At 43.0% G+C, this 27,649-nt stretch overlaps 1 protein-coding gene across 3 annotated transcripts; it reads left to right on the top strand.

Moving 5' to 3' along the window:
* Nucleotides 1-500: 500 nt before the first annotated feature.
* FOXJ2 (forkhead box J2) lies at nt 501-27,587 on the top strand. 3 transcript variants are annotated; one of them, XM_059838338.1, is made up of 12 exons: nt 501-673; nt 1,618-1,742; nt 16,191-16,543; nt 17,047-17,121; nt 19,035-19,103; nt 19,450-19,590; nt 20,005-20,203; nt 22,072-22,392; nt 22,802-22,903; nt 23,387-23,587; nt 24,329-24,427; nt 24,981-27,587. In XM_059838338.1, the coding sequence occupies exons 3-12, from the start codon at nt 16,211-16,213 to the stop codon at nt 25,067-25,069; spliced, it is 1,629 nt and encodes a 542-aa protein (XP_059694321.1). In that variant the 5' UTR covers nt 501-673; nt 1,618-1,742; nt 16,191-16,210; the 3' UTR covers nt 25,070-27,587. The 3 variants fall into 3 exon arrangements, with proteins under 3 accessions (XP_059694321.1, XP_059694320.1, XP_059694322.1); XM_059838337.1 differs by lacking the exon at nt 501-673 and adding an exon at nt 680-947; XM_059838339.1 differs by lacking the exon at nt 501-673 and having other exon boundaries at nt 680-1,742; nt 20,008-20,203.
* The last annotated feature ends 62 nt before the right edge of the window (nt 27,588-27,649 follow it).

Here is a 27,649-nt window from a genome sequence, read left to right as displayed (position 1 = left end):
GCAGCCGCTGCCCCCCGTTTACAGCGGCGAAAGGCGGCTGCTGGCAGCGGCCTGGGGGCGACGGCCCCACGGCCATCTCCGCGGTGAATGGAGCCCCGTGCGGGGGACGCCCTCCGCCGGTCCCGGCGGGCGGGCAGCTCCTCCCCTCGGCCTGGCAGAGCGGGCGGACATCCCCTGCTCCCCCGGCCCGGCGCCTCCTTAACCCGGGGAGGCGGGGGCGGCCGCGGCCGGGGGGAGCCGGGGGAGGCGGAGCGGCGGCCGGGGAGGAGCCGGGGCCTGCAGTGGAGCCGCAGCCCGGAGCAGCAGCCGCGGGAGCGGTGGGGCCTGGAGAGAGTCAGCGCCGTCCGGGCCGGGCCCCCCGCACCGAAGCCCGGGGAGCCCCCCGGGGACGAAGCCGCGTCCCGGCGGAAGGCGGCGAAGGCGCCGCGCAGCCCCGCGCAGGCCCGTGAGCCGCCGCGGCCTCCCGTGGTAGCCGAGCCCGGGCAGGAGGAGCTGGGGCCTGGGGGGAAGCCAGGGACCGCGGCCGGGGTGGGGGGACACCCCGTAGCCTGCCGGGGTGGGGGAGAGACCCTGCTCGCCGCCCCCCGCCCCGTCCGCAGCCCCGTTAGGCTGCTCCGCGCCCGGTGTGAGGACACCCCGGCGCCCCCTCCGCCAGGCCCCTTCCCCGCAGCTGGTGAGGGAGCTTAACACTTGCCCCCTTCCCCACTAACGAGCCAAGGGTGTGCGGAGGCCCCCGGCACCCAGCCCTAGTAACTATCCAGAAGCAGGTCTGCTCGTTCTCACTGTGGAACAGAGCCTTCTGGAGCTCCCTCGATACTTGTTACGGGGAGAGGTGTTCTCAGACCCCAGTTCCTTAGGATTGTGAGAATAACCTTTACTGCCGACTCTCTCCTACTGCTGAGGAAAGTCTTCTCTCAAGCAGGGCAGACAGCCCTTCCCCAGACCAGGTAGTAGTGGGTGTCTTTACAGAGGAAATCCTGTATGCCCAGGAGAGGCAGTTTCCAAGACAGAAATAAGTAGGAGCTCCAGATACTTACCTAGTAATTTTAATTATTTACATCTGCTCGGCAGGTGATAGGGCAAAACAAGGGAGAGAAAGCAAAGAGAGATTTAGCTAGTCTTTCCTTTTCCAGTTGCTGTTGACTGGAGATAAAGGTAATTTCCAATACTGATCTCATCTTCCTTCATCCCAAGGAAGATCCCTCATCCCCTAATCCCAAGAGGGTTTTCTTCAAATACCCCGTGCAAGGAGGGAAGACACACCTCCTAGTTACAGGGAGAGGAAAAGGCAGATTTCACTGATAATATCCACAGGGATAGCAAGAATTGTTTTAGAGAAAGAGATTTTTTCCCCTTACGGGCAAGGTGTACCTAGACAAAAGAGATTTCTAGGTAGGCAGATTGGGGAAATTGATTTCTGAAATAATCTGACCATCAGTGAAAAGGCTGTTTCCCGGGGAACACCCCTTTAGTAGTTAGCTGCCAAAAGAGAGAGAGGATCTCCATCCCGGGATAAAACCAGCAGTTTTAGGGGACTGACAATCCAAGCAGATTGTTTTAATACTCAAGATCCTGATTTCATCCACAATCCTTTCGCCCTCAAAATATTTTTTGAAGAAGCCCTTGGAATAGCTGACAGCAACGGTCTGAGTATGGGTCTCAGAGAAGGAGTGTGAAGGGCAACACCCCAACAACCAGCACTGAAGATAATCCACCTCCCTTCAGAAAATCTTCTGGACAGAGTGAGTGACCACATTATATCACCTCTCTATTCCTAGCTGTCTTCTCTTGCCTTCTGTCCTTGTTTTCTCTGTCTTTTCTTCTCTCTCTGTATCTGCATGCTTTTAATCTTTTAGCTCTTTCTCTTTCTGGACCTCTCCCCACCTTCTTTTTCTGTGTGTCTTTCTCAGTCTCATTCATTTAGCTGCCTTATGGAGCTAAATGGAATTGACCTGATTCTTTCCCTCACTGTTTAGCTTATGGGAGACCTTAGCCTGATAAAATTGTAAGAAGCCTCTCTGCCCTTTCCCTTCTACTTTCTTTCCCTGGTTTATTCATCCTAGACTCAGCCTTAATCATGACTGGTGTGAATTAATTTCTGTCATTTAGGGGTCATTGAGAATGGTAATAGTGGCCAAAAAAAGGTTTGAGGAGACAGGAGCAGTGATTTGTAGTCCCAGAGTCCAAGGATGCACCCATGGGGTGGGGTGTCAGTTCTCCATGTGGGTCCTACTATGCTTGTAACTGTGGGAATAAAATCACTGTGCGGTGCAGACCTCGCTGTGCTTGGGGTCTGAACCTACAGATCCCCATGCAAATACTCTGAGATGCATGTCCTAATGTACCTAAGGGACTGTGGGATGAATTCTGGAAAGAGTGCCCTTGAAAGTGGGTCCTGTGGTGCTCAGGGGCCTGGGAATGAAAGCTGTGACAGTGCTGGTGGAACCTGCTCTGAAAGCCAAAAGAAGCTGTTTGGTTGCCATCAGTCTTCATCTGTGTTTTATGCTGCATTCAGGGGCTAGGAATGTGAATCCTAGTGCTGGTGCTGCATGAGTCAAGCTGCTGCTTTTTGTAAATGAGGCAGTTAATTCCCAACCACAAATGAGTATTCTGACACCAGCGTAGTGATTTCCTGAGAAATCAAATCTGAGCGAGACGTCGTCTCAAATAAAGCCAAAGCAGATTCCAGTAGCAGAAGAATCTTGGATCTCTCATGTGAGGTATTACTGTTTTTAGTGAGATAGCAATGAGGAAATCCAAGATCAAAGGGCCAGGACAGGGAGCCCTTTTGGAGAGCAATGGTTAAACAGGGAGTCCCTGAACAAGGAACTCCTTGGTGTGATGTGCTTGCAAGATCAGACAAAAGATGCCAAAGTGATTCCCCATTTTGGCAGAGAATTTTGTCAGTTATCCATAGCTTCAGGAGGTGACTCTTTCTAAGGGAAGGCTGAACCACCAAGCATGCATATGTTCTGGGGGTACTGTTAGATGCCCTCCTACCTGTTGCCCTATAGTTATGCAATCAGCCTGTTTTGAGTAGAGCTGTGTTATCTAGCACAAGGGAAGAGATAACTGAGGCATTTTGGCCTTTGTACATTCAAGGGGATAAACTGACTTTTCGTGCTCGTGAGGTTAATTTACCTCACGCTGCCCCCTTCCTCACAGTCATGACTTGACATTTTTCAAGTGCTTTTGCCTCTGATGGATGCCAGGGCACTTTACAGAATATATACACCAGCCTTAACAAAATTCTGCTCTTCCACAACAATTGTCATTCTGCACATGAAACATTTTTTTTTTCTTCTATTGATGATAAAGATTCTGTATTTGCTGCCTGAGCTTTTAATGTTCATTGCAGACATAAAAGACTGGAAGTGGTGTGCTATAGACTAATTGTTATTTATTTGTTAATTGCTGACATTCAGTACTGACTTGGACACCAAATTAAGACAATCTCTGCTCGAAAGATCTCATAATCTAAAACACAGCTCTACAAAAGCTGGGACATACTCATAAATTTTCAGGAATAATTTTTTGTGAGCACAGCTCTTCAAAGTGATCATGGTATTCGCATCAAATGTTTATCACAGGTGAAAATGCAGCTTCCTCTGAGATGGAATACTGCAGCTGCTCTGCACCATTTATTTTATACAAAAGTATCTATGCAAGAAAAAGGGAGAGTGTTATTTATCTTCATGAAAGTGCAGGGTACTTTATAGACGTGTTTAAATGGAAGTGTTACGTCTATAAGAGTTTACATTAAGAATGTTAAATCCAACCACCTAAAATTAGACTTCAAAAACCACATTAATGTACCTATGTAAATAGCCTCATTCTTGTAAATGCCTAAGAACGTAGGGTTGGCTTCAACAGAAGCAATGAAGTCTTCTATTTTTGATGAAAAAGACACTTAGTTGTGCGTATATGGGTTTGTAAATTTAAATTTGGACTTTCATGCTTCCAGAAGTTGACTTTTTAAGTTGCAGCAGTGTGATCCTGTCCTATGGGCACTCAGCTCCCCTCTGAGAACTGACAGTGGCATTTCTCAGGTCAAGCCCTTAAGCAAAATGAAATGAGACGGTCTAAAGAGTTATGGGAAAAGGATTATGTTACTGAAAGATCATGAGGTTTTAATACTGTTTAAGTCTGTGTTCTGTAACTTCTTGGATTTTATCTTGAAGTGTGGTTTTGTAGGCAAGTTTCTCGCATAGAATAAGGAATCCAAAAAGTTGGAATAAAAGTATGAAGCAGTTTGAGGAGTTGGGATCTAAGTTTTCAGTCCGAAAGAGGGTTGTGACTACTGTAGTCCTTCTGGTTTGGGGTTTTTTGCTGAGTTTTTTTTCCCCTCTAAAAATACAGCTGAATGTTGGTGTCTCTGAAGAAGTTTATTCTTATCACAGAGGTACAGGTTACAGGTTACTACCTCTTTTCCTAAACTTCAGCTGACCTTCATGTAGTGGGAGATTCCGTCTGTATCCCAGTTTGGATCTTTGGCCCTTTACTTCAAATGTCAGAAAGGAGGAGTGGTTAATGGCAACTGTGATATGGACAGCTGTCCCTCAAGAGCAGGAATGAGCTGATTATCTCATTTTACACAGCTGTCAGACAGGAATTGGATCTCAGTCATTAGCAACCAAAAGATGAAAAATGCTTCTGGACTCATTTTTCCATTTGCTTCTTCCAGCCTTGGGTAGAAGAGTAACCAGTGATTTTCATGCAGAACTTTCTGTTTTTGTAGTACTCCATTTGCAGAATCTGTTTCTGAGTGATGCTTTAGAACTGAAACTTTGAAGGATACTGTTTTCGGTCTGGGAGGTGTCTTAGAGAAGATGAGTAGCCGCTAGATTGATGAGCAGCGTAATGTGATAGCTAACATGTTTGAACTCTCCAGTTGTGTTAACTCAGAAGCCTAAAGAAAAGCCTTTAATTTGCTGTATTGTTGGCAGTTGCACATGTTAGCAAGAATATCCAGTTGATGTGTTCAACCTCCAAATGCTTATTGCCTTTGTAGGAGGCAGTATTGCTACTTGCTATCTATTTTGCTAGTTTTGTTTCCTTCTTCTTTCTAAGGGATATATGATGAACATCCACATCTATAACATATTTCTGCCCTGAACTCACGTTTTTCACTTTTTAAAGGCCATCTGTGTATGTGTATTACTGAGAGAGAGCAAGCATGCAGCAGTATGTTTTCACAATTAATTAATTGTAAATTTTCATCTTAAGTTTGAAGTGCAAATGCAAAATACTGTGAATGTTTCAAAATTTGGAGATCTCACAGCCAACTTAAGGACCAATCCTGTGGTGCTTTGCCAAGATTTGGACTAGATTGTTGTTTTATCCATCTGTCTTTGACCTGCCCAGGCTTCCTCTTATGAACCTGATACTTCGTTAGGTAGACAGCAGAGATTTTGGTAGTGCCAGAGCTTTCCTGAATACCTGGGCTCCATAGCATCATATGGCACTCATGTTCCTCTCCTGCACCTTTAAGGCCCAGCGTGTTTCCAGCCTGCCTACTTCTTGATTCGCATTTCCTCCTACACCCACTCCTCCTCTCAGTTGTTCCTGCTCTTTGCATCTCTTTTCTCTTGTGGTCCCTTTGGCATTCTGTCCTAGGGTCCTAGAAGCCTAAATGCTGCTTTTCTCTTCATCAAGCAAGCATCCCTCATCTTCTTACTAAGATTCTTCACTGGCAGGAGTCTTTTACTGCATCTCACAGGCTCTGGTCTTACTTCTGCCACCTGCATTTTGGTTTCTTCCTGGTTGCATTTTGTTAGATATATGCCTGTGGATACGTAGGATTTTTTTGTCTGAGGTTATCTCAAGAAACTTCTTTTTTCAATCACTGAAAATAACCAGTTCTGCTTGGCTGGGGAATGGCACTTGGTCTCCATAGTCCAACTCAATTTCATTCTCCCACCCTCCCTTCTCTTCTGGCTCCTCTCCTTCCTCAGGAATAGCTATATTTTGGTTAGTTAGAATAAAACCCCCTTCCATTACATTCTCTGGTTCCCTCTAGCAGTTGAGGATCTTGGTTTTCAGAACTGGACTGAGCATTTTGTGCAAGGCCCAGTACCTCATTCCTCATCTTTCTGAGCTGGTCAGTTTATTTGATGTGAAAGCAAGAACTAAGAGAATATATGTTCTTTTTTTCGCCTTTTTTATTTATAAGAGAGACTGAGTAATGAGGGACATGGTGAGATGATGAGTGAGAGCTTTTATACCTTGAGGAAAAAAATATTTGCTTTTTTGTTTTTTTACCATTAGCAATTCAAATTTTGTTTATGCTCTCTGCTCTATAAAGACTGTGGCTGATTATAGCAGAAATATGTAATTACTGTTAAAAGTTCAAATCTGAATAATTGGGAAAGAATCTGAACACTTTGTGGTCACAAATTAAAGGAGCAAAGTTCCTGAATTCTCAGTTTCCCCTAAAAACTATTGTTAACTAAAACCAAGACAAATTCGCCCTCCCCATCAGGAACTTGCAAAGAAAAATAAACAAGCTGTTAAAATAGTTATATCTGAAATTCTTTTTATCTCTACCTGAGCAAAGCAGACAAGGTTTGAATGTAGAGAATTGGTCTGGGTTTTGGGAGAGCAATGTTCTCTGCAAAGTTCTGCTGTTCCTTTGCTGGCTGACCTTGGGCTGCATGCTTCTCCATGCATGGCTTCCCATTTATCCTGGAATAGGTTATTGATCCTTTATAAGGGTTCCAAAGTATAAGGATGAAAACCTCTTTGTAATGGCTGCCTGCTCTTGCTGCTGATTGCCTTAATTACAATGTGATATTGAACTTAAAACCTCTATATGCCCTTTTTTTTGGCATTAGGAAACAGTAAAAGCCCCAATGTGTTTTTGTTTCATTGAAGGCCTAGTCACTCCAAAATTGAAAGATTCTGCATGATTGTGTGCAGTCTAGAACTGTTTTATAAGTTGATTTCAGTATAGATATTCTTACTCCCCTGAAGCTTCTCCTGAGATCTCTAATGACCTTTTCTTGGCCAAGTCTCAGGGTCTCTATTCCATCTTCATCCTTCTTGGCTTCCCTGCTGTTTTTGACACTTGATCATGCCCAGTCTTGAAATCTTGTCCTCCCTTGACTTTTGTGACAGTATTTTCCTGGTTTCCCTCCTAACTATTCCAGTCATTCATTCAATAGCCTCTGCACTAAGCTGTTTGCTTCCCTCCATTTTTTTTTATAACTTAGACACAATGACCCACTTCTAGCATTCTCTCTTTGCTTTTCTTTACCTCCTTCATGCCAGGGATATTAAATGATGCAGCTTTGCATACTACCTTAACGTATTTTTAAATTAATTGCTGCAAGTTTTAGACCCCTGAGGCCAATATGGAACTTGAGAAAGCTCCTTTGAGATTTGCCTTTGTTTCCTGCTTTCCTCTGCTGCAAGCTTCCACAGTTGGGCCTATTACATGTTCTTGCTCTGAACATAGGACTCATCTTCCTGTTCATGGCCCGAATCTTTTGCTGCTTCTTTGAGTCTCTTTGGGTAACCCTTATGCTTCCTCCTTCATTTCCCATCTCTGTTACTGCGAGCTGTTCTTGCTGGCCTCTGACAGCCGTGTTACCTTCTCGTCTTGTTAGCAATGCGATTGCTGAAGCCGTCCTCCTGGCATGTTTTCTCAACACATTGCCATCTCCTCCTTGACAAGCCTGTGCTTTGGCTATCATCCACCACACAAGGTTCCAGCTTGTTGTGCTCACTCTAAGGGGCCTTCACATTTCTGTTTCTCCCCTATCTGTCGCTGTCCCTTGCTGCATTGTCCTTTGCTCTGCCAGCAACACAGGCATGACCTTGTGCTTTTCCATTTTTTGCATGAACATCTCTGTGCATTCTTCCTCAGCTGACTCATACCTTGATACACACAGGAATATTGCCAGCCAATAGAGGCCAGACATACTGGAAAGTACTTATTTCATAGAACCCTAGAATCGTTAAGGTTGGAAAAGGCCTCTAAGATCATTGGGTCCCACTGTTAATTGCGTATTTGCAATTAGCTGTGTTTAAATATGCAAATAGCCATTATTTGCATTTTTGAAAATTATTCAAAGGCCTAACTGATACTCAGATGTAGTTGTCTTACTGTAGGTACCTCGCTCTCCCTGGCTCCTTTTTCAAGGAAGCATGATTGCAAAAGAAATAAAGATTGTTACAAGCAAAGACACAACATCTTGAAGACTGGAATGTTCAAGGTTAGAGCAGAATAATATTTACTTGCAGCTGCAAAGTGACAACTGTAGCAAGCATGTGTGTGGAAGAAAGGGACTTCTTTCAGTATCTGCAAGGAGATGAACAGAAGATTTAGTTTCAGGATGATACACAAAATGGAGCATTTTGTGATTAGGATGCCAAGCAGCAGTACTAGTGTTTTAAGTAAAAAGAAACTATTAATTGGTGTGTCTTCTGTGGTAGTGTGGTTCTGAATCCTCTTGAATTTCAAGAGTGGTACAAATATTTTCAAGCTGTGAGCCAGGCAGGGATTGTCAGGTGTTTTGTCTACTGGAAGAGAGTTCTGTCAGTTTGAGAATAACAGCTAACAGAATAGTAAAAAGGTATTATGTTAAAACAGTGGTTGAGACTTAATTTATGAGCCTCACACAGTATTATTTGATTCTTCTGATCATTCTCCAACTTGAATTTCAGCTGTGCTTTGCTCTCAGACTCCTCTTTAACAGGCTTCTCTGCAGTGCTTTGGTAATCTCAACCCTGGGAGCATGTGCTCTATGTACATTTTGGGCATGTGGTATTCAGCTAATCTGCGCTTGATACTGATTTCCTTTTTTCCTATGAATTCAGTACAGAGTTCTTGCTACTGCTTGATACCCATTTCCACGAGTGGGTTGTGGTTTGTTTCAGCAACTATTGCAGAGTTCATATTGACTATTCTGTTTTCGGTGGTTCAGCCTTTGGTGAACAAGTTCTGACCACTTGCAGTCAGATTTTCATTTTCCCTGTACGTGGCTGATGTTCCTTTCTCTACCATAGAAGCCTTTCAGTATTGCTGTCATTAAAATGCAAGGCTAACAGTAATTTTTCACCGAGAGACCCATTTTTTAATGTGGATAAGAATACAGTTTTCATTTATAAGCATATTACATTCTTTTAACCTGTGTCTCTGTATATGTCTTTGCAATACTGTGCAGATCTTCTGAGCAAGACAGTCCACATGCTGATGTTGTCTCTAATTTCAGAAACAATCTGGGTATTAAATCGGTGTTTACATATCTTCTGCTGCAGGTTTATTACTGGATGTGATTCTGACAGGCAGGTGAAATTGAAATCTTTCAGCTTGGGGGCTCTCAAAGGGCTGGAGGAAATACCTGCTCTTACCTACCGTTTCTCTACCATAGACTTCCCAGTTTCCAAGGGAAAATTTCATTTCAGATATGTGCTCATAAATTTGACTTATTCCGAAACCAGTTCCCTCTACCTTTCTCAGTGTAAGAGTAATTGTTCCGTTAATATTCTTAAAGCAAATGTCAAAGATTTCTCTCCTGCCTTGGCATATGCTTGGAATTACAGCTGCTACTTCCAACGGTGAAATATTGCATAGTGGTACTGAGGGTGGAGGGATGCTGCAGAGACACTTCTGCTGTGGTGATGTATTTTCATTGCACTTCTTCAAAAGTGCTTGGTTTACTTTTTACTTCAGATCTGTTATTGGGAGGGTTGTCATGGGACATTTGGCTTATTATTAGAATAAATCTTTTCTAGTAGTCTTATTACAAAGGAAATAATTTCCAGCTCAAAAGTATTTTATGTATACCAGTATTCTCAGTATCATTTACTCTTTCTTTTGACAGGTGTTACGCATTCCCCACTTTACCTTACACAGCATCATAAATAAACAAACTGGTCCTAACTTTGAACACATATTTACAGACTGACTTAGGAGTGTCTGCAGTGTTTGTGTAGTATTTCTCAATGCTTTTCTTCCCCTGTATGTTTATATAGCAGAAAACAAAAACATTTGATTAGTTGGTCTTATTAAAATCTGGCAAGGCCCTAGCTATGCTCAATCCTAGCCTGTTATGCCCATAAAGATACTGCTTCTCTTGACATGAGCATATTTCAGGCTTTGGCTATAATGCCATCTGTTGATAAGTTTAAATAAGCAGGTCAGGTTTTGTAAACTATACCATTTGTCAGTTTCAAACAAAGCTAGGACATAATTGCCTTTGGAATTGAATCCTGATGCACTTCCAGCATGAGGGTTTGGGTGCCTTTATAGTTCTCACAAGACTTCATGCTTCATTAGTGCCAAAAATGCCTGCACAGTCAGTGCTGTTCATTTACTAAATTCAAAATACAAATTTATAGCCTCTTGTGCACCTTTCACAAAATGGAGGGAATTGAAGGGTCCTGTGATAAATGTGCTGTCATTATATTTATCTAATCTGTAATGACAGTGAAAACAAATTTGTTTTCTCATTAAGTCTCAAAGAAAAATAAAATTAACCTTATTTTGTTGAGATTTCTATTCATTAAAGGAAAATCATATCTGTATAACAGTTTAATTATAACAAAGCAATTAGTCCAGCAATTTATATTAAGCTATACATGGCCTAAAAGTTTTCATCTTCCTCGAACTGGTAATTTTCAGTACCATCTCAGTGTTTTGTGTAACTTGGAGCAAATTTTCCATAGTCACAGTACTGCCTGTGCTCCGTGAGATAGCCCAGCATTCAGAGCTGTGCTGCCTTGCACACGCAGTAGTTCTGAGCAGGGCTGTGGAGTCAGAACCTGACGCGTGGACAGGTGCACACTGTGACACTCATAGGCAATAGCACGCCGTGTGCTCTTAGGTGACAGTGGCTTCCTTTGGTTGGATCCCTTTTCCCTTTGTGGCTCATGACTAGTGAGAAACATGTGCCTCCTGTTACCATATCTGCAAGCCTTTTGCTAATTGGGAAAACATTTTTTGGCTTGTTCTACTGCTCCCCAAAAAGGGAAGCATGGTTCTAGAGTATGAGAATTTTCTTACCTCCTTGCCTCCAGGGATGGGTTTTCCTCCTTTCATATGGTGCTGCAGACAGAAGGGTGCTGTCAAACTGCAATGCCTTTCTTTTGTCACTGACGTGACACCTGTAATTCCTTCCAGGTTATGTTTCATTTTATGAACAATACTCACCAGCCTCTCTTCCTTCATTTGATTCCAGAAATATAAACATTTCCTGAAGGCTTCTCACAAGTAGTTACCAAAATGATGGATAGCAATTTCAGTCTGGACAGATAATCAGTATCCTCTTTTCATATTTCTTACATGAAACAAGTATTTCTGTGAGAATGTTTGCTTAGAGAAGATCAGATTTTTAAGTTTCTTATTCCTGCCATCTTACTTCACACCACCTTCTTTATGAGGGAAAGCACGTATCTTAAAATGGCAAATTTCTCTTCCTTCTAGACTCAGCTAAATGGATTATTTTCCCCTTTTTTTATTGGATGAGGACACAGGGTTTTTTGAGTGTGTAATTTACACAAGTACTGCCTTTTTTTCACCAAAGTAGAGGCTCTTCATTTCTTCGTGCATATTTTATTTTTACTCCTCACAATGTGACATTATTTCAGAAAGGTTGTAGTCAAATAGTCCTCTTTTTGACAGTTTTTTAATCTGCTAAATACCTTAGAGACTAGGGGTATCTCTGAGTACATTAGATGGATATTGTTTGTTAGATCACTGGATCTGTGTTTCAGGCACTGAAATACTAGTGGTCACCTGTTCATATGTGTTCTACAGCAATCTCTGTCATTGCTTGATAGTCTGTGTTTTTTCTCTCAAAGTTCATGTTGAGAAACTTGAGTCTCCTTTAAATCCTTTTGTCATAGTGTTTTGTTGGATCAGAATACTAGCAAGTAAAGCAACAGTGAAAGTAAACACAGAAAAATGTAAATGTAGAGATTTATTCTAGAATAGGCATCTTCTGTAGGCAGTGCACAGCATTGTGCCATTCATTGTATGGCTCCCTATTTCAGTCCTAACTGATTCTGCCTGACTAGCCCTTGAATCCAGCCTTAGAGAAAGCTTCAGGCCATAAATGTTTATTAACTCTGTGTTCAGTGGGACCCTTAGTGTGTTTTTCTGTCCTCATAGGCAAGTAGTCAGTGATCTGACTGGCTTAGAGTGAGCATTTGCCAAGTAGCAAAGTACAGGTTTCTTCAGTGCTGCTAAGGGTTGTCTGTCCCTTACTGTCCCATCAACAGGAGCCTGGCTTGCATTTGCAGCAGGAGCTTCTGTTTGCTACTTGCAAAGATTCAAAGTAAGGCAGCAGTTTTGCCAGGAAGCTGTAGGGTATAGTCCGAAGTGAATTAGTGGTTATTAAAAGGTATTCAGTGCAGGAATTTTCTTTAACACATTTTTCTTATGAATTGAACAGATTCTTGTCTATTTAACTGTAGTTCAGGATCAGTGCTTGGCTGGACTTTTTGCATCTTTCTGACCTGTCTGACTTGGGATTGTACTGTAACTGTTTAGTGCTTGAGAAATGAAGACTGCAGTCACCTTCCAGCTGTTGATGGTGGTTATGACCTTGGCTACTCTACTTTTGCTTTTTAAATTCAGCCAAATACATAAACAGATAGCATTTACCTTGTAAAGTGGGAAATTGTGAATTCTGGTCTTCGACCTTCTTTTTACTTCTTGAAAATTAATTGCAACTTGCTAATGTGGTAGGATTTTTAAAGCACCCTTGATTTCAATTCCATGTGTTTATTAGTTATTACTGTTTTTTTTCTTTGTTTGAGTGGGATCATAAGAGTTCGAAAGATTTGCCAGACAATAAGCTGGGAAAGGAAAGTTGGAAGAATTATCAGCTGCTCTGGTTTGGCTGTAGACTTGTTTTATCATGCCATTTAGTAGTGTGAAGCTGATGCACCAAATACTTGGGTCAGGTGAATGAGAAATGCAACATAAATTAGCAGTAATATTTACTGCATAGCAAGTATTCTTTTAAATAATTTAGTAGCCAATTACACTGAATTATTGTTGCCCTGAAAGTGTTCTGGAATTGCCACCTTACCTAGTGTTTGACTATGCCCAGTTATTACAGATCCTGTATTGCCAGCAAATCCAGTAACATGATCAAGTGCAAACTTGGAAAAAAAGGCCTTATTCCATTGCTTTGAAATTTCCCATGTGATTGCTGTTTGGTCTGACTCTTCACTTTCTGTCCTAAATTACTGTCTAGTGTATATGTTCTTAAAAAGCTGCTGTGTTTTACTGGAAAGTGGTTGTTTCAGTACTAGGTGACAAGTGCATATATAGACACAGAGTTTGTTTTGTTTTGTTTTTAAGATTTTTTGTATTTTGTTTTCTTGTCAAAGATTTTTATAAACCAAGGAATGAAAATATTAAATTTCTAAGTGTGGGTGTAATCTGACCCAATTCTAATTTTGCTTGTCTCCCTGACAAATACAAATGCACAAAAGCTTGTGTATTTGATGATGAGGATGTTGCATATCAGCCTTACATTTTACTGCATAGCCAATCATCCCAGATGTTCTGCTCACATAACCTGGGTAAACCTGAAGCTCTGTGGAAACAGTGCTTTCTTCTGTTTCTTGAATTTCTGGTGTTTCAGATTGGTATCTCAATCTGCCATAGGCTTTTATAACCTAGTTTTCTTGATTTCTATGCTTGTCTTAAAAAAACAAAAAGGGGGGAGGGGGTGGAACACATAAATTTTTGTTTATTTTACTTTGGAGTTGTATTGTTAGTGCAACTGATATTTCATAATGGTTTAACAAGAAGCAGTAATTTTTTTTTCTGCTTGCATCATAGAAATTAAATTTATATGAGACAAAAATTTTTGAGACACTTAAAAAATGAAGCATTTGACTTAACATTTAGTTCATGTTTGTTTTCTTCCAGGTGGGGTACTCCTTTTAATGAGGGCTTTACCTGTGAAGTTACCATGTAAATGTAGCTGTGTTTTGATTGGTCGGTCCATCCCTACTGGATAAAAATATATTGTTGCTTTTTCCTTGTATTATTCACGAAAGAATAATCCTGCTATTTTTTTTTAAATTTGTGTAAATTTCAAATGTTTGATACTAGATTAAATCAGTCAAAACAAGTTATTCAATAAAGCACAATTTGAGGGGCTGGATAATGGAAAACCTTTTGCAGCTTGGATCAATTCACTGTGCAGCAGGTAGTAATGCCTGTCCTAAGTGAGAGTGTGGCAGATGAGTAGATAGGTAAGTTGGTAGCTGGTGGGCTTTTCCTTTCCTTTGCTCCCCAGACATAAAAATGTTTCCACTCGCCATAGACGCTGTGGTGCTGCAATTGTACTTCTCAGTCTGGGTGCCTGAGTGTGTGAGTGAGGATGTTAGCTGTGCAATTAGGACGTGTTTCCTGAGGCCTGGGCTGTAAAGCCACTGCCTGTGGGGGCTGAGGGATGGATTTTGTTGGGGTATTGTGTAGGTGTTTGAGCCCTAAGAGGTGTGGTGAGCACATGCATGGAAATGAAAGGTTTAGCGCATATGAATGCGTTGGAGTATGGACTTCATTGCTTTGGTGCTGTGAGAGCTCTGGAGTGCAGAAGTGAAAGGTAGAATGCATATGGGTGTGGGGGAAGAACGGGTAGCTTCAGTGTCAAAATGCTGGGTGCATCTGTCTCTGGATCTGTGCATCCACACTGTGTTATTGTCAAATGCCTATTTTTAGAATGAGTATCTAATTGGTATTCATGCAGATGGGTGTCTCCCTGTCTCATCTGATCCACTCATCTGAGTGATGCACTCAGTGGGAGGTGTCTGCTGACGAATCTTTCCTAAGCAGAGTGTGTTCGTGTCAGTCTCTTCTCTCTCACATGTATGCAAGTGTTTAATTTGCTATACATACATAAGTGTGTTTGTGTGTTTGCCTTGTCTATGCTTCAGCATGCTCAAAGTACCATTTAATCATCTGGAAAGACTAATTTCAGAAATTAAAGGTGTAGAATTTGCATGCCTTCAAGACATGAATCTTCTCTTTATGCAAAGAGCAGTGCAAGTTGTGGCCTTGGAAACTTAGCTCCCTCAGTCCAGACTACTGGATTGCTCCCAGTATAGTAATGCAGCCAGTTGTGAGTAGGAATTATGAACTTTCTTCTGCCTTGTCTACTGCAACAGACGACAGAAAACTTAGTGTGCTAAGTGTGCAAATTCATACAAGTTCATGCTGCAAAATGTTTTCTTCTTATAAAATAATTGTTATGTAGAAATCCCTGTATAAAACTGCTAACCAGGTGTGGTTTATTTTTCTGAGGGGAAGTATATAACGTTTATGAGATAAAACATTCTGAGTCTCTTCCTACAGCAAACTTGTGTGATTTCAGACAAGTAAGTTTTTTCTGTGTCTCAGAATTGGAGAAAATACTTGCCTGCTATAGTGGGAATTCAGCAGGATTTAAGTGTATATATATATATATATATATATATATATATATTTTTTTTTTTTTTTAGGAAAAACTGGTTATGGCAGGCAAAGCTTTAACTATTATGAGCTTAATATAGTCTGTTCCAACTTGACATGGTAGATGTAATTATCTATATATAGTATTATGCATGATCTTGGTGTTTTAAAATGAGATATGTAATCCTAGCTCTAAGGAATAGGATTCATTATAATGTCACCTAATGCAAAAAGAGAGGCTAGGCTTCAGAGAGAAATTAATTTCCCCTCAAATTAAGATAGTCCTGACTTTGCAGATGATCTAATTAAATTGTGTATGCCATGAATGAGTATTCCCTTTTAGCTATGATTTTCTTCTTACCTGACACCATAAACCTACTGGATTACATGTAATCTTGGTGAAGAGTACCAAGGTTATATGGATTATGTAGTAAAGGAGTGAATGTGATATATCTGCGGAAAGGGCTTCACTTCCCTTAAACACATCTTGGCTTTTTACCTGGGAGCAGTGCCCTGGGTAAGCCTACCCTAGCAATGTTACCATCAGTGTGGAAAAGCACTGTCCTGGCTGCTCTCAGTATGGATGGTCCTCCCTGAGGCATAGACATGGGCCTTTTGGAATGGTTCTGGCTAGGTGTGAGTAAGATCGATAAAGTAGGATGATCTTCATACAGGTATCTGTGATAGCAGAAGAAGAATGCAAATGGATGTTTCTGCTCTTAGGCTTCACCTTGTTTGTGTCTCAAGGGTTTCCTCTCCTTTCTCCTCACAGATATTCCTGCTTCCAGCAGCATGGCCTCTGACCTGGAAAGCAGCCTCACTTCCATAGACTGGCTCCCACAGCTTACTTTAAGGGCTACTATTGAAAAATTAGGGGGTTCCTCACAAGCAGGACCTCCAGGGTCTGCCCGAAAGTGTCCCCCAGGCTCACCAACAGATCCCAATGCCACACTGAGCAAGGATGAGGCAGCAGTGCACCAAGATGGGAAGCCACGTTACAGCTATGCCACTTTGATCACATATGCCATCAACTCATCACCTGCCAAGAAGATGACGCTTAGTGAGATCTACCGTTGGATCTGCGACAACTTTCCCTACTACAAAAATGCTGGTATTGGTTGGAAGGTGAGGGCTTGCATCACTGAAATACCCTTTTTTGCCTAATTACAAGGCTTACTTTCTTAATTCTATGCAGAATAGCTTCGCTGATTAAAATAAGACTGATGTAAAACTAACTTGACCAACTGGAGAAAATGCAGAGCCAGCAGTCCCATTTTCTCTGAGAATTTTGTTGAACGTATGTGGTGGTCCACTAAGAAGGAGTGCACACAAAACCGACCACCACCAACCAAGGAAAACAAAAATCCCCCACAAAATCCACATCACTACCATCCTCTGCATCACACTGATGCTATTTTCATTGCATCTTCTATAGGTGTAGAGGTAGTTCAGCCCCATATAAACCATCTTAATCCATCCCTTTGCACAGTTCTGTTCTGCCCCATTCCAGCAATATGTAGTGAGCTTTGGCCTTTATGTACCATCCCTTTTTCTCTGCTCCAGCACATACTCAGAAGACTGTATGTTTTTGTTGTAGCACTTACCTGTATCTTTTATTCTCTCATCAGAACTCTATTCGTCATAACCTCTCTCTGAATAAATGTTTTCGAAAGGTGCCTCGACCAAGAGATGATCCTGGGAAGGTAAGAAATCTGCATGCTCCTAGGCAAGCAATTTAAAACTACAGGGAAATAAGCTGGGGTTGCCCTTTCTAACTCATGGTTGGAATTCGAAACCTAAAGTGTAGGCAAAAATGGAAGCAGTAGTAAGATTTACTGCAGTCCTTTGGCTACAGAAGCATTTACTTAAAGGGAACCTGTAAAGGAACTTTAAGGGTTTTAATACTTATTTTTCTTATCTGTGAGCTTCAGATGACTTTAAAGATACTGGCAGAAGTCAAAAGTATGATTGAATGTACTTTATTAATTTTGTTTCTTTTTCTTCTTTATCTTTGTGTGTAAAATATGGGTGTAGTCCAACTTGTTCTGTTATGAGAGAGCATAGTGGCTGCTGGTGAACAGTAGGACTATGATATGACATCATGGATTTCATGGAGGCAAAATCCATGGAAATGAAAGCAGAATTGCTACCTATATAGATTGCAAAGTATTTGGTGTTGGAAAAATATGTCATCACATAGTAGAAATTATTTATGGGTAAAACTCAAGAATTTATATGTTGGCTAACTAAGGACTGGTAAAGCTCTGATAGTACACATAGATTGTAAAGGGGAATTGCTAGCAAAACCAAGACTTGGCATTTTGGCATGCAGATATTATTGTCTGAAAAAACCCACAAACAAACAAGCAGGAGGAGATGGTAGGGGCAAGAAGTTGTGTATTTAGACACAAGGATTGTCTCCTCCCCCTCATCCTAAAGTTACAAGAACGGACCATTTGCTCAGGCCTTTATTTCAGGTTATATTTAAAGGATGGTGGGGTGCTCAGTTAGCATCTATAAATGGAAATAGTAGATCTTTGAGGATCACAGCTCAAAAATACAATTAATTATGTGGCTTATTCCAGGAAATCCTACTGACTTAAGGGCATATGTTTGCAGGTGTTCATTGGCATGTTGGGCTTGGTTTATAATGAAAACCTGTGCTTGTTGCTTATTCAGATTATTCAGATCTCAATGGGAGGTTAAAACAAGCTAAATTCACTTTAGAGTTCTTTTTATACTTAGTCAGAAGACAACACTCATAATTATACGCTGTTTTATATTGAAAGGGAGGACTAGGAGTTGACATGTACCCCTGTCCTCTCCCAAACAGGAACAATCACATTAGGCTGATGAGATCTGTCAAATTTTTAATATCTCCAGGGATGGAGATAGCAGAACTGGGCACTTTTTCTAGTGCTGCACCACCATCATTGTGAAGAAAATTTTGTTTATATCTGACTGTACTTTCCCTGGCCATAACTTGTATTTGTTGCCCCTTCTTGTGCTGTACATTTTTGAGAGGAATTTGATTCTGTCTTTTATAATATGCTTACACAGTTGAAGACGGTGGTTTGATCCCCTTAGCTTTTTCTTGTCCAAGCTAAACTGACCTCTCTGTACGTAATTTTTTTTAGTTCTTAACCATGGTTTATTTCTTAGCCATCGTGGGCCCTCTGTGGATGCTTGAAGTGTAGTCTCACAATCCTGAAAAAAGAGCAATCCTTCTGGCCTGTCTCTGCCAAATACCAACGTTGAGTTGGTTCTCATGAGTTAATCATAAATTCAAATTGTGAGAAAGCCACTCCAAGGAGTGTGCAGGCCCAAAAGAGTTCACTTAGCTTGGATCAAACCATCCTTTTGTGTCCTGTCTCAAGAGGGGTGGAAAGCAGAGGATTCTGCCTTCCACCAGTAGCATTGTTCCTCATAGTTCAAAGCAACCCAGTGCAAGAAAGGAATCTCTTGGCAACACCCGAGTCTCGGTTGTGTGAGGTTCTAGAGGATGGTCCTTGTGGTCCTAATGTTTAGTTGGTGCTGCATTTCTTGAGTCAGCAGCCCCATACTTGAGGAAGCTCTGTGATTTCATCATTCATTCACCAATGGGTCTTCTTTCCAGGGCTCTTATTGGACAATAGATACATGTCCAGATATATCTCGCAAGAGGCGGCATCCTCCAGATGATGACGTGAGTGTTTTTCTTTCCACACGGCATGGAGTGGGCTGGGAATTCCCTTCCAGCACCAGACCATGATGTTTTGGGATCAGGGTGTATAGATGGGCAGAAAAAGGCCAGGACTGAACAAACTAGTGTGTATGTCCTGTTGATTGCCTGTTGTTGTTGCTATTCGGTAGCAAAGTTAATCTTGTTTGAAGTCCTTTATCCTGACTCTTCAGTGACTAAGGCCCAGTCCTCCTCTTTTTTAAGCCATGAACTTCTACAGCGGGGGAGCTAGCTTCCCATCTGCAGTTTCACTTCTCCATCTGTTTTTGATTTCTGCTCCTTTCCTTTTCTCTTTCTTCCCCATCCACAGATACCACAAGACTCCCCAGAGCAAGAGGCAAGTAAAAGCCCCCGAGGGGCTGTACCAGTCAGCACAGAAGCCTCTTTGCCACCTGAGGCCACCCCTCAGATGTCAATCCAGAGCACCACCCCCATTGCTAACTACAGTCAGGTGAGCCGTGGGGAAAAGGATAGAAGTGGGAGGAAAAGGAGAGTGGGAGGAGTGGATGAATGGAAAAGCGAAGTGGTGAGGAGAGGGAATTGTGAAAATTGTGATATGGAGGCAAAAATAAAAAGAAGGGAAGGAGCTGAAATTGCAGAGATAGAAAAAAAGGAGGATGTGAATTTTAGCAAAGGGTTTGATGGGGATAAGGAAAAAGGCATAATGGCATTAGCTGAAGAAAAGGCTGGAGCCATTGTGCTGTCATTGGTGTTCCTGAAGAAAAATGGCATTTGGGAAGATTTGTTGGAAGATGAGCTACGTGATATGGGATATCAGTGCATGTTCTATGTGTATCTAGTCTGATCTCTGTCTCAAGCTGCAAATTCTAGTACATACTAAAGGCCTTATTTCTCCCTCCCTTAGCAGGGTGCAGGGCCTGTGGATGTTGCCTCTACTGTAGCAGGGGGGCAGGGCCGTGAAGGGGCCGATGTGCCACCTCCCCTGTACAGTGCCAACCATGACTTCAAGTTCTCCTACTCTGAGATCAACTTCCAGGATCTTAGCTGGTCCTTCCGAAATCTCTACAAATCCATGCTGGAGAAATCATCTTCCTCTCAGCACGGTGAGTAGCTACATGCGTCATGTGGGGTGGGCAGGTATCTGCCCACACAGTCTTGTCCATTTGGCATCTCTCAGATCTTTCCTCGTTTAGGAGCCTGTGCAAACAGACTTTCCTTCTTTGGCATGCTGTAATTACTTCTGCCAGGAGCTGATAAGAAATCTGTGCGTCCTTTTATGCATTGCTCCCCCTAGTTCTCTCAGAGTAAAAAAGCACAATGATTTAAAAATGCCTTGTGTTGATACAAATGGAAATACTAAAATGGCAGAAGCTGGGAAAAATAAAGTCCTGAAGAAAAGCACGTCAGAGAAACATTAACAGTCTGTCAGGCTAGAAACCGTAAGAGGGAGGGGATTGTTGCATCTGGAGTTTCTCAGAAGTAGAGTGGAAAATCATCATTGCTCAGATCTGTTAAAAGTAGGATTGTACAAGGCCTTGGAGAATTGAGCTTTGTGGATTTAGAGCAGAGAAGAGAGGGCCTCCAACTCCATTCATATCTTGCATTTCTGGGAGTGAATAAGCAGCCAGAAGAGGGCGGAATCACTTCAGGTATGAGATGTCCATGGAAAATATTGCAGAAAAACTTAAAGCTCTTTCTGCCTTTAAACACTCTTCTAAATATTAATCTGGTGTAAAAAGGAATATGTTGTTATATGAGCTTTTCACCTGTGCTATCAGCCATCACACAGTGCAGGCAAAGTTTGCCACTCTGGAAAGGGCCTCCTGAACTTGAAGCTTTAGTGAAATAAAAATGTATGTACTTTCACTGCTTTCATCCTGCTGGCACTCCTAGTAGGAGCCTGTTGTGTGAGCTATGTTGTAGTATGAGCAAGCTAGAAAAATGTAGAGAAGAACCTTGGCTTGGTGTGTTCCTCTGATTTTACAAACTTAGCAGCTGTTGTTTTTTTCCCTCTAAGTTGTAGGCTGCATAGCAGTGTAGGAAAACTTGCAGTCTTTGAAAAAATTTTGTTGGCAACTTTTGAGTCAGGATGCCAGTATTCATCCTTTTGCCCTAGGACAGTAGTAAGATACTTGAAAGGTTGATGTTGAATCTAGTGAAAATTGGAGGCTTGCTTGCAGATGGTCAAGTAAAGGTACTCAAAGGAAGATGTGAGAAGCTCAGGCATGCAGTGCCCCTGACTGTGGTTTTCCACAGAAGTTCCCCAGTGTATGGGGGGAATGAACAGGGGAAGCAGATATAAGAGATGTGCTGAGCTCCTGGTGTTGGGGAAGGATAGAAAATACCTGATGCTCTCACGAGTAGGGGTTGCCTGAAATACAGGAGGATAGAAATTAAGTCGTAAATGACACACCCAGTGAGTCAGGAGGAATGAAAGTAATAAAAGAGCCCTGGTGTGTGCAATGTGCTCTTTGTACAAAAGCAGAGTCTTTTATGACTTCTTATGATCAATGTGAGAAAAATTTTGAAGATTCCTGACCAAGCTGCTTGTAAGAAGGGAACTGAATGGAGTCTTTGGAAAAAAACAAGTCAGATGCATAAAGTTATCAATTTTCTAAATGTTCTCCTGTTTAAGTATGCTTAATGGTCATTTAAAGGAAAACAACATGTGCTTGACATTTCAGGGGAGGTTGGGTTATTTGGTAAGTCTAGGAAAAAATCCAGGGAGGAACTTAAGTGCCTAATGTCATACTAAAATCCTTCTGGGTCTTTGTTGTAGAGCGTTTTGTTTTGTGTGTGGAGCACAGCAAGGGCGTAACTGCACAGGTGATGGTTGCTGGCAGCCTGTAGAGGGCACTCCTAAAGCTTCATGAATAGCAGGATAAGCAATGTGAAATTAGAGCTGGATAATGTAAGCAGAGGTCTGATCCAGGCTCTCTTAAAGCTCCTTCTTCTTTCATTTATTTGGCAGGTTTCTCTTCACTCCTTGGTGACATGCAGCCCTCCAACCACAATTACTACATGTACCAGCAGCAGCAGCAGCAAGGCCCCTCCTCAGTGGGTGCTGCTCCCCCACTCCACACTCCAACCCCAGAGGGTTGCCCATCCCAAGGAGGAAAGCAGCAGGGTGGTGAAGGTTATGGCCCTCCACCAGTGATGTCCATGCACCCGCCCCCAATGCAGCATGGAGGTTACCACCAGCATCAGCAACATCACCCACACTCCCACCCACAGCAGCAGCCACACCAGCAGCAGCAGCAGTCACAGGCTTCGATCAACAACGCTGGCTTTGGTGAGCCAGGGATGATGGAAAGCATGAATGGGGGTGGGGGGGGGGGAGAGGGAGCAGTGAGGAGCCCCCAGACGGAAATCCCACAAGAGTGCTTTCCCTAAGTAGTGCCTACTTGTGTGTAGAAAGAGGGGGAAAGCCAGATATAGTTGAAATCTGAGAAGGAAATTGCTTTCTTACCTGGAGAATGGAGGATATGTCCACTCTGGTTTTGAGATTCTGTTAAGGGTTGCAGCATAAAGTCAGGGCCTTAGTGAAAAAGGAGATGCTGCCCTGGTTTTCCAAATGAGAAAGGATTTCTAGCTGCTGTAGGATCAGGCTCTTTGGTGAAGAGGGGCCAATCTTTTTAAGTTAAGGGGTGGAGAGAAAGGGTGATCTGTATTGTATTAATCTTGTCCCTGTTTCATTCCAGCGTTTCCCCCTGATTGGTGCTCCAACATTGATTCCCTGAAGGAAAGCTTCAAGATGGTAAACCGGCTGAACTGGTCTAGCATTGAGCATTCCCAGTTCTCAGGTCAGTGTTGGCCTAGTGACTAAGGCTAGTGACTCAATGACTAGGGCTGTAGTCTAGAACATGCAAGTGCTGTGCAGGGATCTATTTTTCGTTGTAACTGTGGCAAGTGCCTGAATTTCTCAGTGATTCACCTCATTTTTAAAAACATGTCCTACTTTATGGATTCTGTTAAAGATCCTGAAACACTTGAATGAACACTGCAGGGTTTGGGGCAGGGAGAATTAAGTCATAAAAGTATGTCAAAAAGATAACTGAGCTTTTTCCTTCCAACTCTTCCATGCCCTACATGAGTCAGTGTGACGGTATCAGTGACAGTGTGACAGTATTAGATGTGGAGCTCTTCAGGAGTCTGGTGACAGATTTGAAACTATAAAGTTTGGTTTGTGAGGAGGAGGTAGGATTTAGGGACAGAAGACAGAAATTCTTTGCAGAGAAGATCACAGTTTGACTACTGCTGTTAACACTCTTCTCTGTCCCCTGCAGAGCTCATGGAGAGTTTGCGCCAGGCTGAGCGGAAGAACTGGACGCTGGATCAACACCATATTGCCAACCTCTGTGACTCCCTTAATCACTTCCTTACCCAGACTGGTCAGCTCCCTCATCTGGTTGGCCCACAGCAGCCCCCTCGAATCTCTGATTCTTGTGCCCTGAACAGTGGCAAACAGGAGCAATCCATGAACCAAGGTAATTAGGAGGAGACTAAAATAACATGCAAATGAAGGCCCAATTCTGTGAGTATCCTAAATTTCTTGCAGCCTTACCAGGCAATGCAGCACTGAGCAATTCAGAGCTAGGCTGTCAGAGCTGTTCATAGAAACTCAGCCTTCTCTGGCTTTAAAGAACTGGAATGTCCTATGCCTGTGGTCTGAAGAGACTACTGTTACGTGATGCATGCTATTGACGGGCGACCTCCAGGCAGGAATATATTTATAAGGCAAACCTGGAAGAGGAGAAGGGGATGGTGTTTTTTAGGTGAGCAACAGAGAGGAGCGGCAAGGTAAAGAGATTGCTATTCCAGATGGCAGGAACAGTAAAGGAGAAAGCCCTTGCACCCTTGTTGGAGAAATACTGTACAAGGAGTAGGGGATGCGTTCTGAGGAGGGGATATGGTGGTCTTGATAAAACTGTAATGGTGTTTGTCATCTACTACTGAACTAAATAGATTATACTGAGCCAGCTTGTGGTGTTTCTGGATGAAAATTTTCTTCTCTTACAATAGTAGAGAAATTCCTGCTGGTTTCAAGAACAAGATCCCTGACCAAGCTATAGCTTGGAGTTAGGACTCAACAGCTGAACATCTCCTCAGTATCCTGTGGGTCTGAGTGAGTTGCTCTGTGGCTGAGCTGCCACCCAGTCACGGGCAAGACTTCTGACCTGAACATTAACAGGATTGGTTTTTTTTTCTTAATTCATTTCCTTTCACAGTGAACTCCTATGGTCAGCCCCAGCCTCCCCATCTCTTCTCCGGGCCATCTCCTATGTACCAGATTTCTACCCAGGACTCTCCAGGATATAATCGCCCAGGTGAGGGGTGATGTTGAGACATATTACACCAACGAACATTAAAGAACTGGTTCCCAACCCCTTTGTGCATTTCTCCCAAAGCACTTAGTAATCAAATGGAGCACTCTGGGTAGAGAGGGAGCATGGACTGCAAGGGACCCTCCGTTCAGGGCTCTGAGATAGAAGGTTTAGGATTTCAAAGGCCCAGTTTCTTTCACTTCACATAAACAGTCTTAGCCTCACCCTCAGTTAGTTGTTCGAAGATGGCTGTACATGAGAAGCTTCTGTTGATGAAGTTGTTTGTGCTCTATCAGCAGTCAGCTATGAGGTAAGTAAAGGAGGCGGAAACTTAACTTCTGTAGAAGCTGCTGTGGAGAATTTCATAGCAGAACATTCCCAGACACTGGTAGATGCTGACAGAGATTAATGTGTTCTTGCTTGTTAGACTGTTGGAAAGGAGAAGGCCCAAATCACTTTTGATTTCTTTTGCCCAAGGACCCACTGTGAAAAAGCATGTAGTTTTAGATTCTAACTCTTCTTTCCTTTTTCTTCTTTTTTCTTGTTTTTGGCTCAGCTCATCATCTGGTCCCTCGGCCTCCAGGGCCTCCTCCAGGCGCCAATGAGGAAATCCCCGATGATTTCGACTGGGACTTAATCACCTAGCGAGTTACAGACTTGATAGCCCGTCCTTTATGAAGGACGTGGGAGGGGAGGGGGACATGGGGTCAATGGTGTCAGCACCACCCTCCCCAGCCTCCCTGCCTTGCCTGTATATAGATATATATTCTCTATCTCCGCCAGAGAAGCCACCGCAAGATGCTGCCGAAGATAATCCTTCCTTGCGTCCTGTTTTATCTTCTTTTCTTCTTTTGTTTATTATTATTGTTATTGTTATTATTATTATTACCAATAATTGAGCACAGCCCTCCCCCTCCTCCGGTGGCCTCAGACGCATCGGATCGGCTCTTTTGTGTTGCGCAGTGCCCTGTGGAGGGCGGGAAGATGGGTCCTTGGTGCCATGAAAAGACCTTGGAAGGCTGAATCCTCGAGTGCATCTTTCTCTGCCTCCGTTATTTTGCATTTAACAATCCCTCTTTCCCTTCAAGGTGGCCGGTGAATCTGTCGTATTGGCTACTGGAGTGAGAGAGCCTAGTGGACCCTGGGAGCCTGTAGTTATGTTGTTTCGTAAATGTTGTAAAGGTCGGGGGCTGAAGGGACACTGGAGGGGTGATCTTAGCTCTGTGAATTTTGTTGCACCAGCAGGAACAGCAAGAAAATAAGTGGTGTTCCCAAGTACAAAGAGAGGGTAATCCCTGAGGTAGGGAGAGCTGAGCTGAGCTGGGAGGGCAGACCTGAGTTTGGAGAAAGGAGAATGCAGCAGATATGGTATTTCAGCAGAGAAGCTGGGTTTCAGAATGTGGTGCCATCTGTGAAGACTGAGAGATTTTGAGGGAATCCTGACCCATTTCCTACACTGCCTTTTGCAGTCTCTAGGTGAAACCTACATACCCATCACGTAAAAGAAGCAGTCAGGGGTGTCACATGTGATTCAGCAAATTCTGTTCCCCAGAGCTTTTCATTACACCCCACACCCCTTCAAGCCCTTTTTCAAAATATGTAGTGAGGCTCTCCCTTTTATATGCAAATTTGGAAGTTTTCTCTCATCAATATTTGTCCAATTGTTTTTTGATCTTCCACCCATCATATTTCTTTGGAGGCTGTCCTTGCCTGTGGTTGAGAGTGCCAGCAACAGGAGTCTGGCTGTGTAGGTGCACATCCTCCATCAGCGGTTCCCACTTGGTGAATGAGCTCATGGTGGGCGCAGTGGGGCTCAACTGGGGGGCTGCTGGTCAAGGGCTGAACCCTCTGGTCAGGGATTGAGAGGCCCTTGCAAGCAGTTTTTGTAAGAGGGGCAGTAGGGGAGAGAAGGTGAAGGAGGGCAGGGTTTTGAACTGACCAACCAAAGAGTGTAGTATGAAAGGGAGGAGGGTGTCTCAGACCCCTTGCAGTTCAGCTAGGGAGATGATGTAACCGAGTGTAAATCCTGAAGGATGAGCTTTGTCAGCACGTGCAAATCAGGAAGGTGGGAAAGGTGCAGGAATGGGAGTGAGCATTTAGATTCTTCCTCCCCAAAGTTGTGTCCTGTGTTCCCTTTCTTTTCTTGTATGGCTCCATTCTGTCAAACCTCTTGTTTCTTCTTAATATTTTGTAAAGCTTCCCCCCAGCCCTTATTCCCTGTTTACCAGTGAAGGGAACAAATGTGGAAATAGACTATCATGGCTGCTTGACAGACCTGGAGCACAGGAGTAAAGTAATAACCTCTGTTCTGACTGCAGGAAGGTGGGGAATTAGCACTGCTTTTTAAATTTGCTGTAGGGATAAACCATTTGGAAATTGGATTGTTGTCAGGGAAGTGGACAGAATCTCATTGCATTGGAAGGGGGGAACAGCACTTTTTTTTTTCCCTTTTTTTTGTTGAATTTTTTTGTTTGTTTTTTTGTTTGTTTGTTTGTTGTAAGTGTGCGGTTGGGGGGGGGAGTTCGTCATTGAGCATTTCCAAGAGAAATGAGGAATCCCAGACAGCTTCAGCATGGAGTCAGCTGTTATCTCTGCTGCCTCAGGATGGGAATGATACAGCTTTGCAAGCATGTGTGATAGGTTTCTGTGGAAAGTGGCACTGGAGACAACAATGAGAGACAACTTATGGCAGGTGCCAGTTAGTGTTTTGCAGTGGACATTACTGAGAGCCGGCCCTGTGGAAGTCTGAAAACACCACCAGAAGAAAAACAAACCAAGATGGCTCCTTCTGCGTATCCCAAGTGCTCCTCATTTGCATATTTGCCTCATTTGCGTATTAAGTTGTGCCTCATTTGCATATGTAAATACATGCCGGTCAGTGTGCAAATTAGCCTCGTTCCTCTGCCCCTGAAATCAATGTGTGTTGTTAGTGTGTGGTAAGACATCAATGGGTGGGTGTGGAGCTCTGCGGGTGCGCTGGCACCGGCCTGCAGGCAGGGCAGGGGGGCCAGCCTGGCCCACAGAGGGGTCTTGCAGGCCCCTCCAGCCCAATGTGGCCCCAATGCTTCGTGTCAGTGGTCAGGGAGAGAGGGGCGTGGTCTCACGAGTTTATTTTTGTGCATGCTTTCTTAATAAAAAGAAAAAGTGAATGTTTATGGTTTAACTGTTTTGGTGCCAGTCTTGATTTTTTTCTTTCAGCGGCGCCTGTCAGGATGGCTTGGTTCC

The sequence above is a fragment of the Haemorhous mexicanus genome, chromosome 2 (genome assembly GCF_027477595.1).
Source record: "Haemorhous mexicanus isolate bHaeMex1 chromosome 2, bHaeMex1.pri, whole genome shotgun sequence".
Classification (NCBI taxonomy): Eukaryota; Metazoa; Chordata; class Aves; order Passeriformes; family Fringillidae; genus Haemorhous; species Haemorhous mexicanus.
The sequence above is the reverse complement of the archived record's forward strand: the minus strand, read 5'-3'. Positions and strand labels throughout refer to the sequence as shown.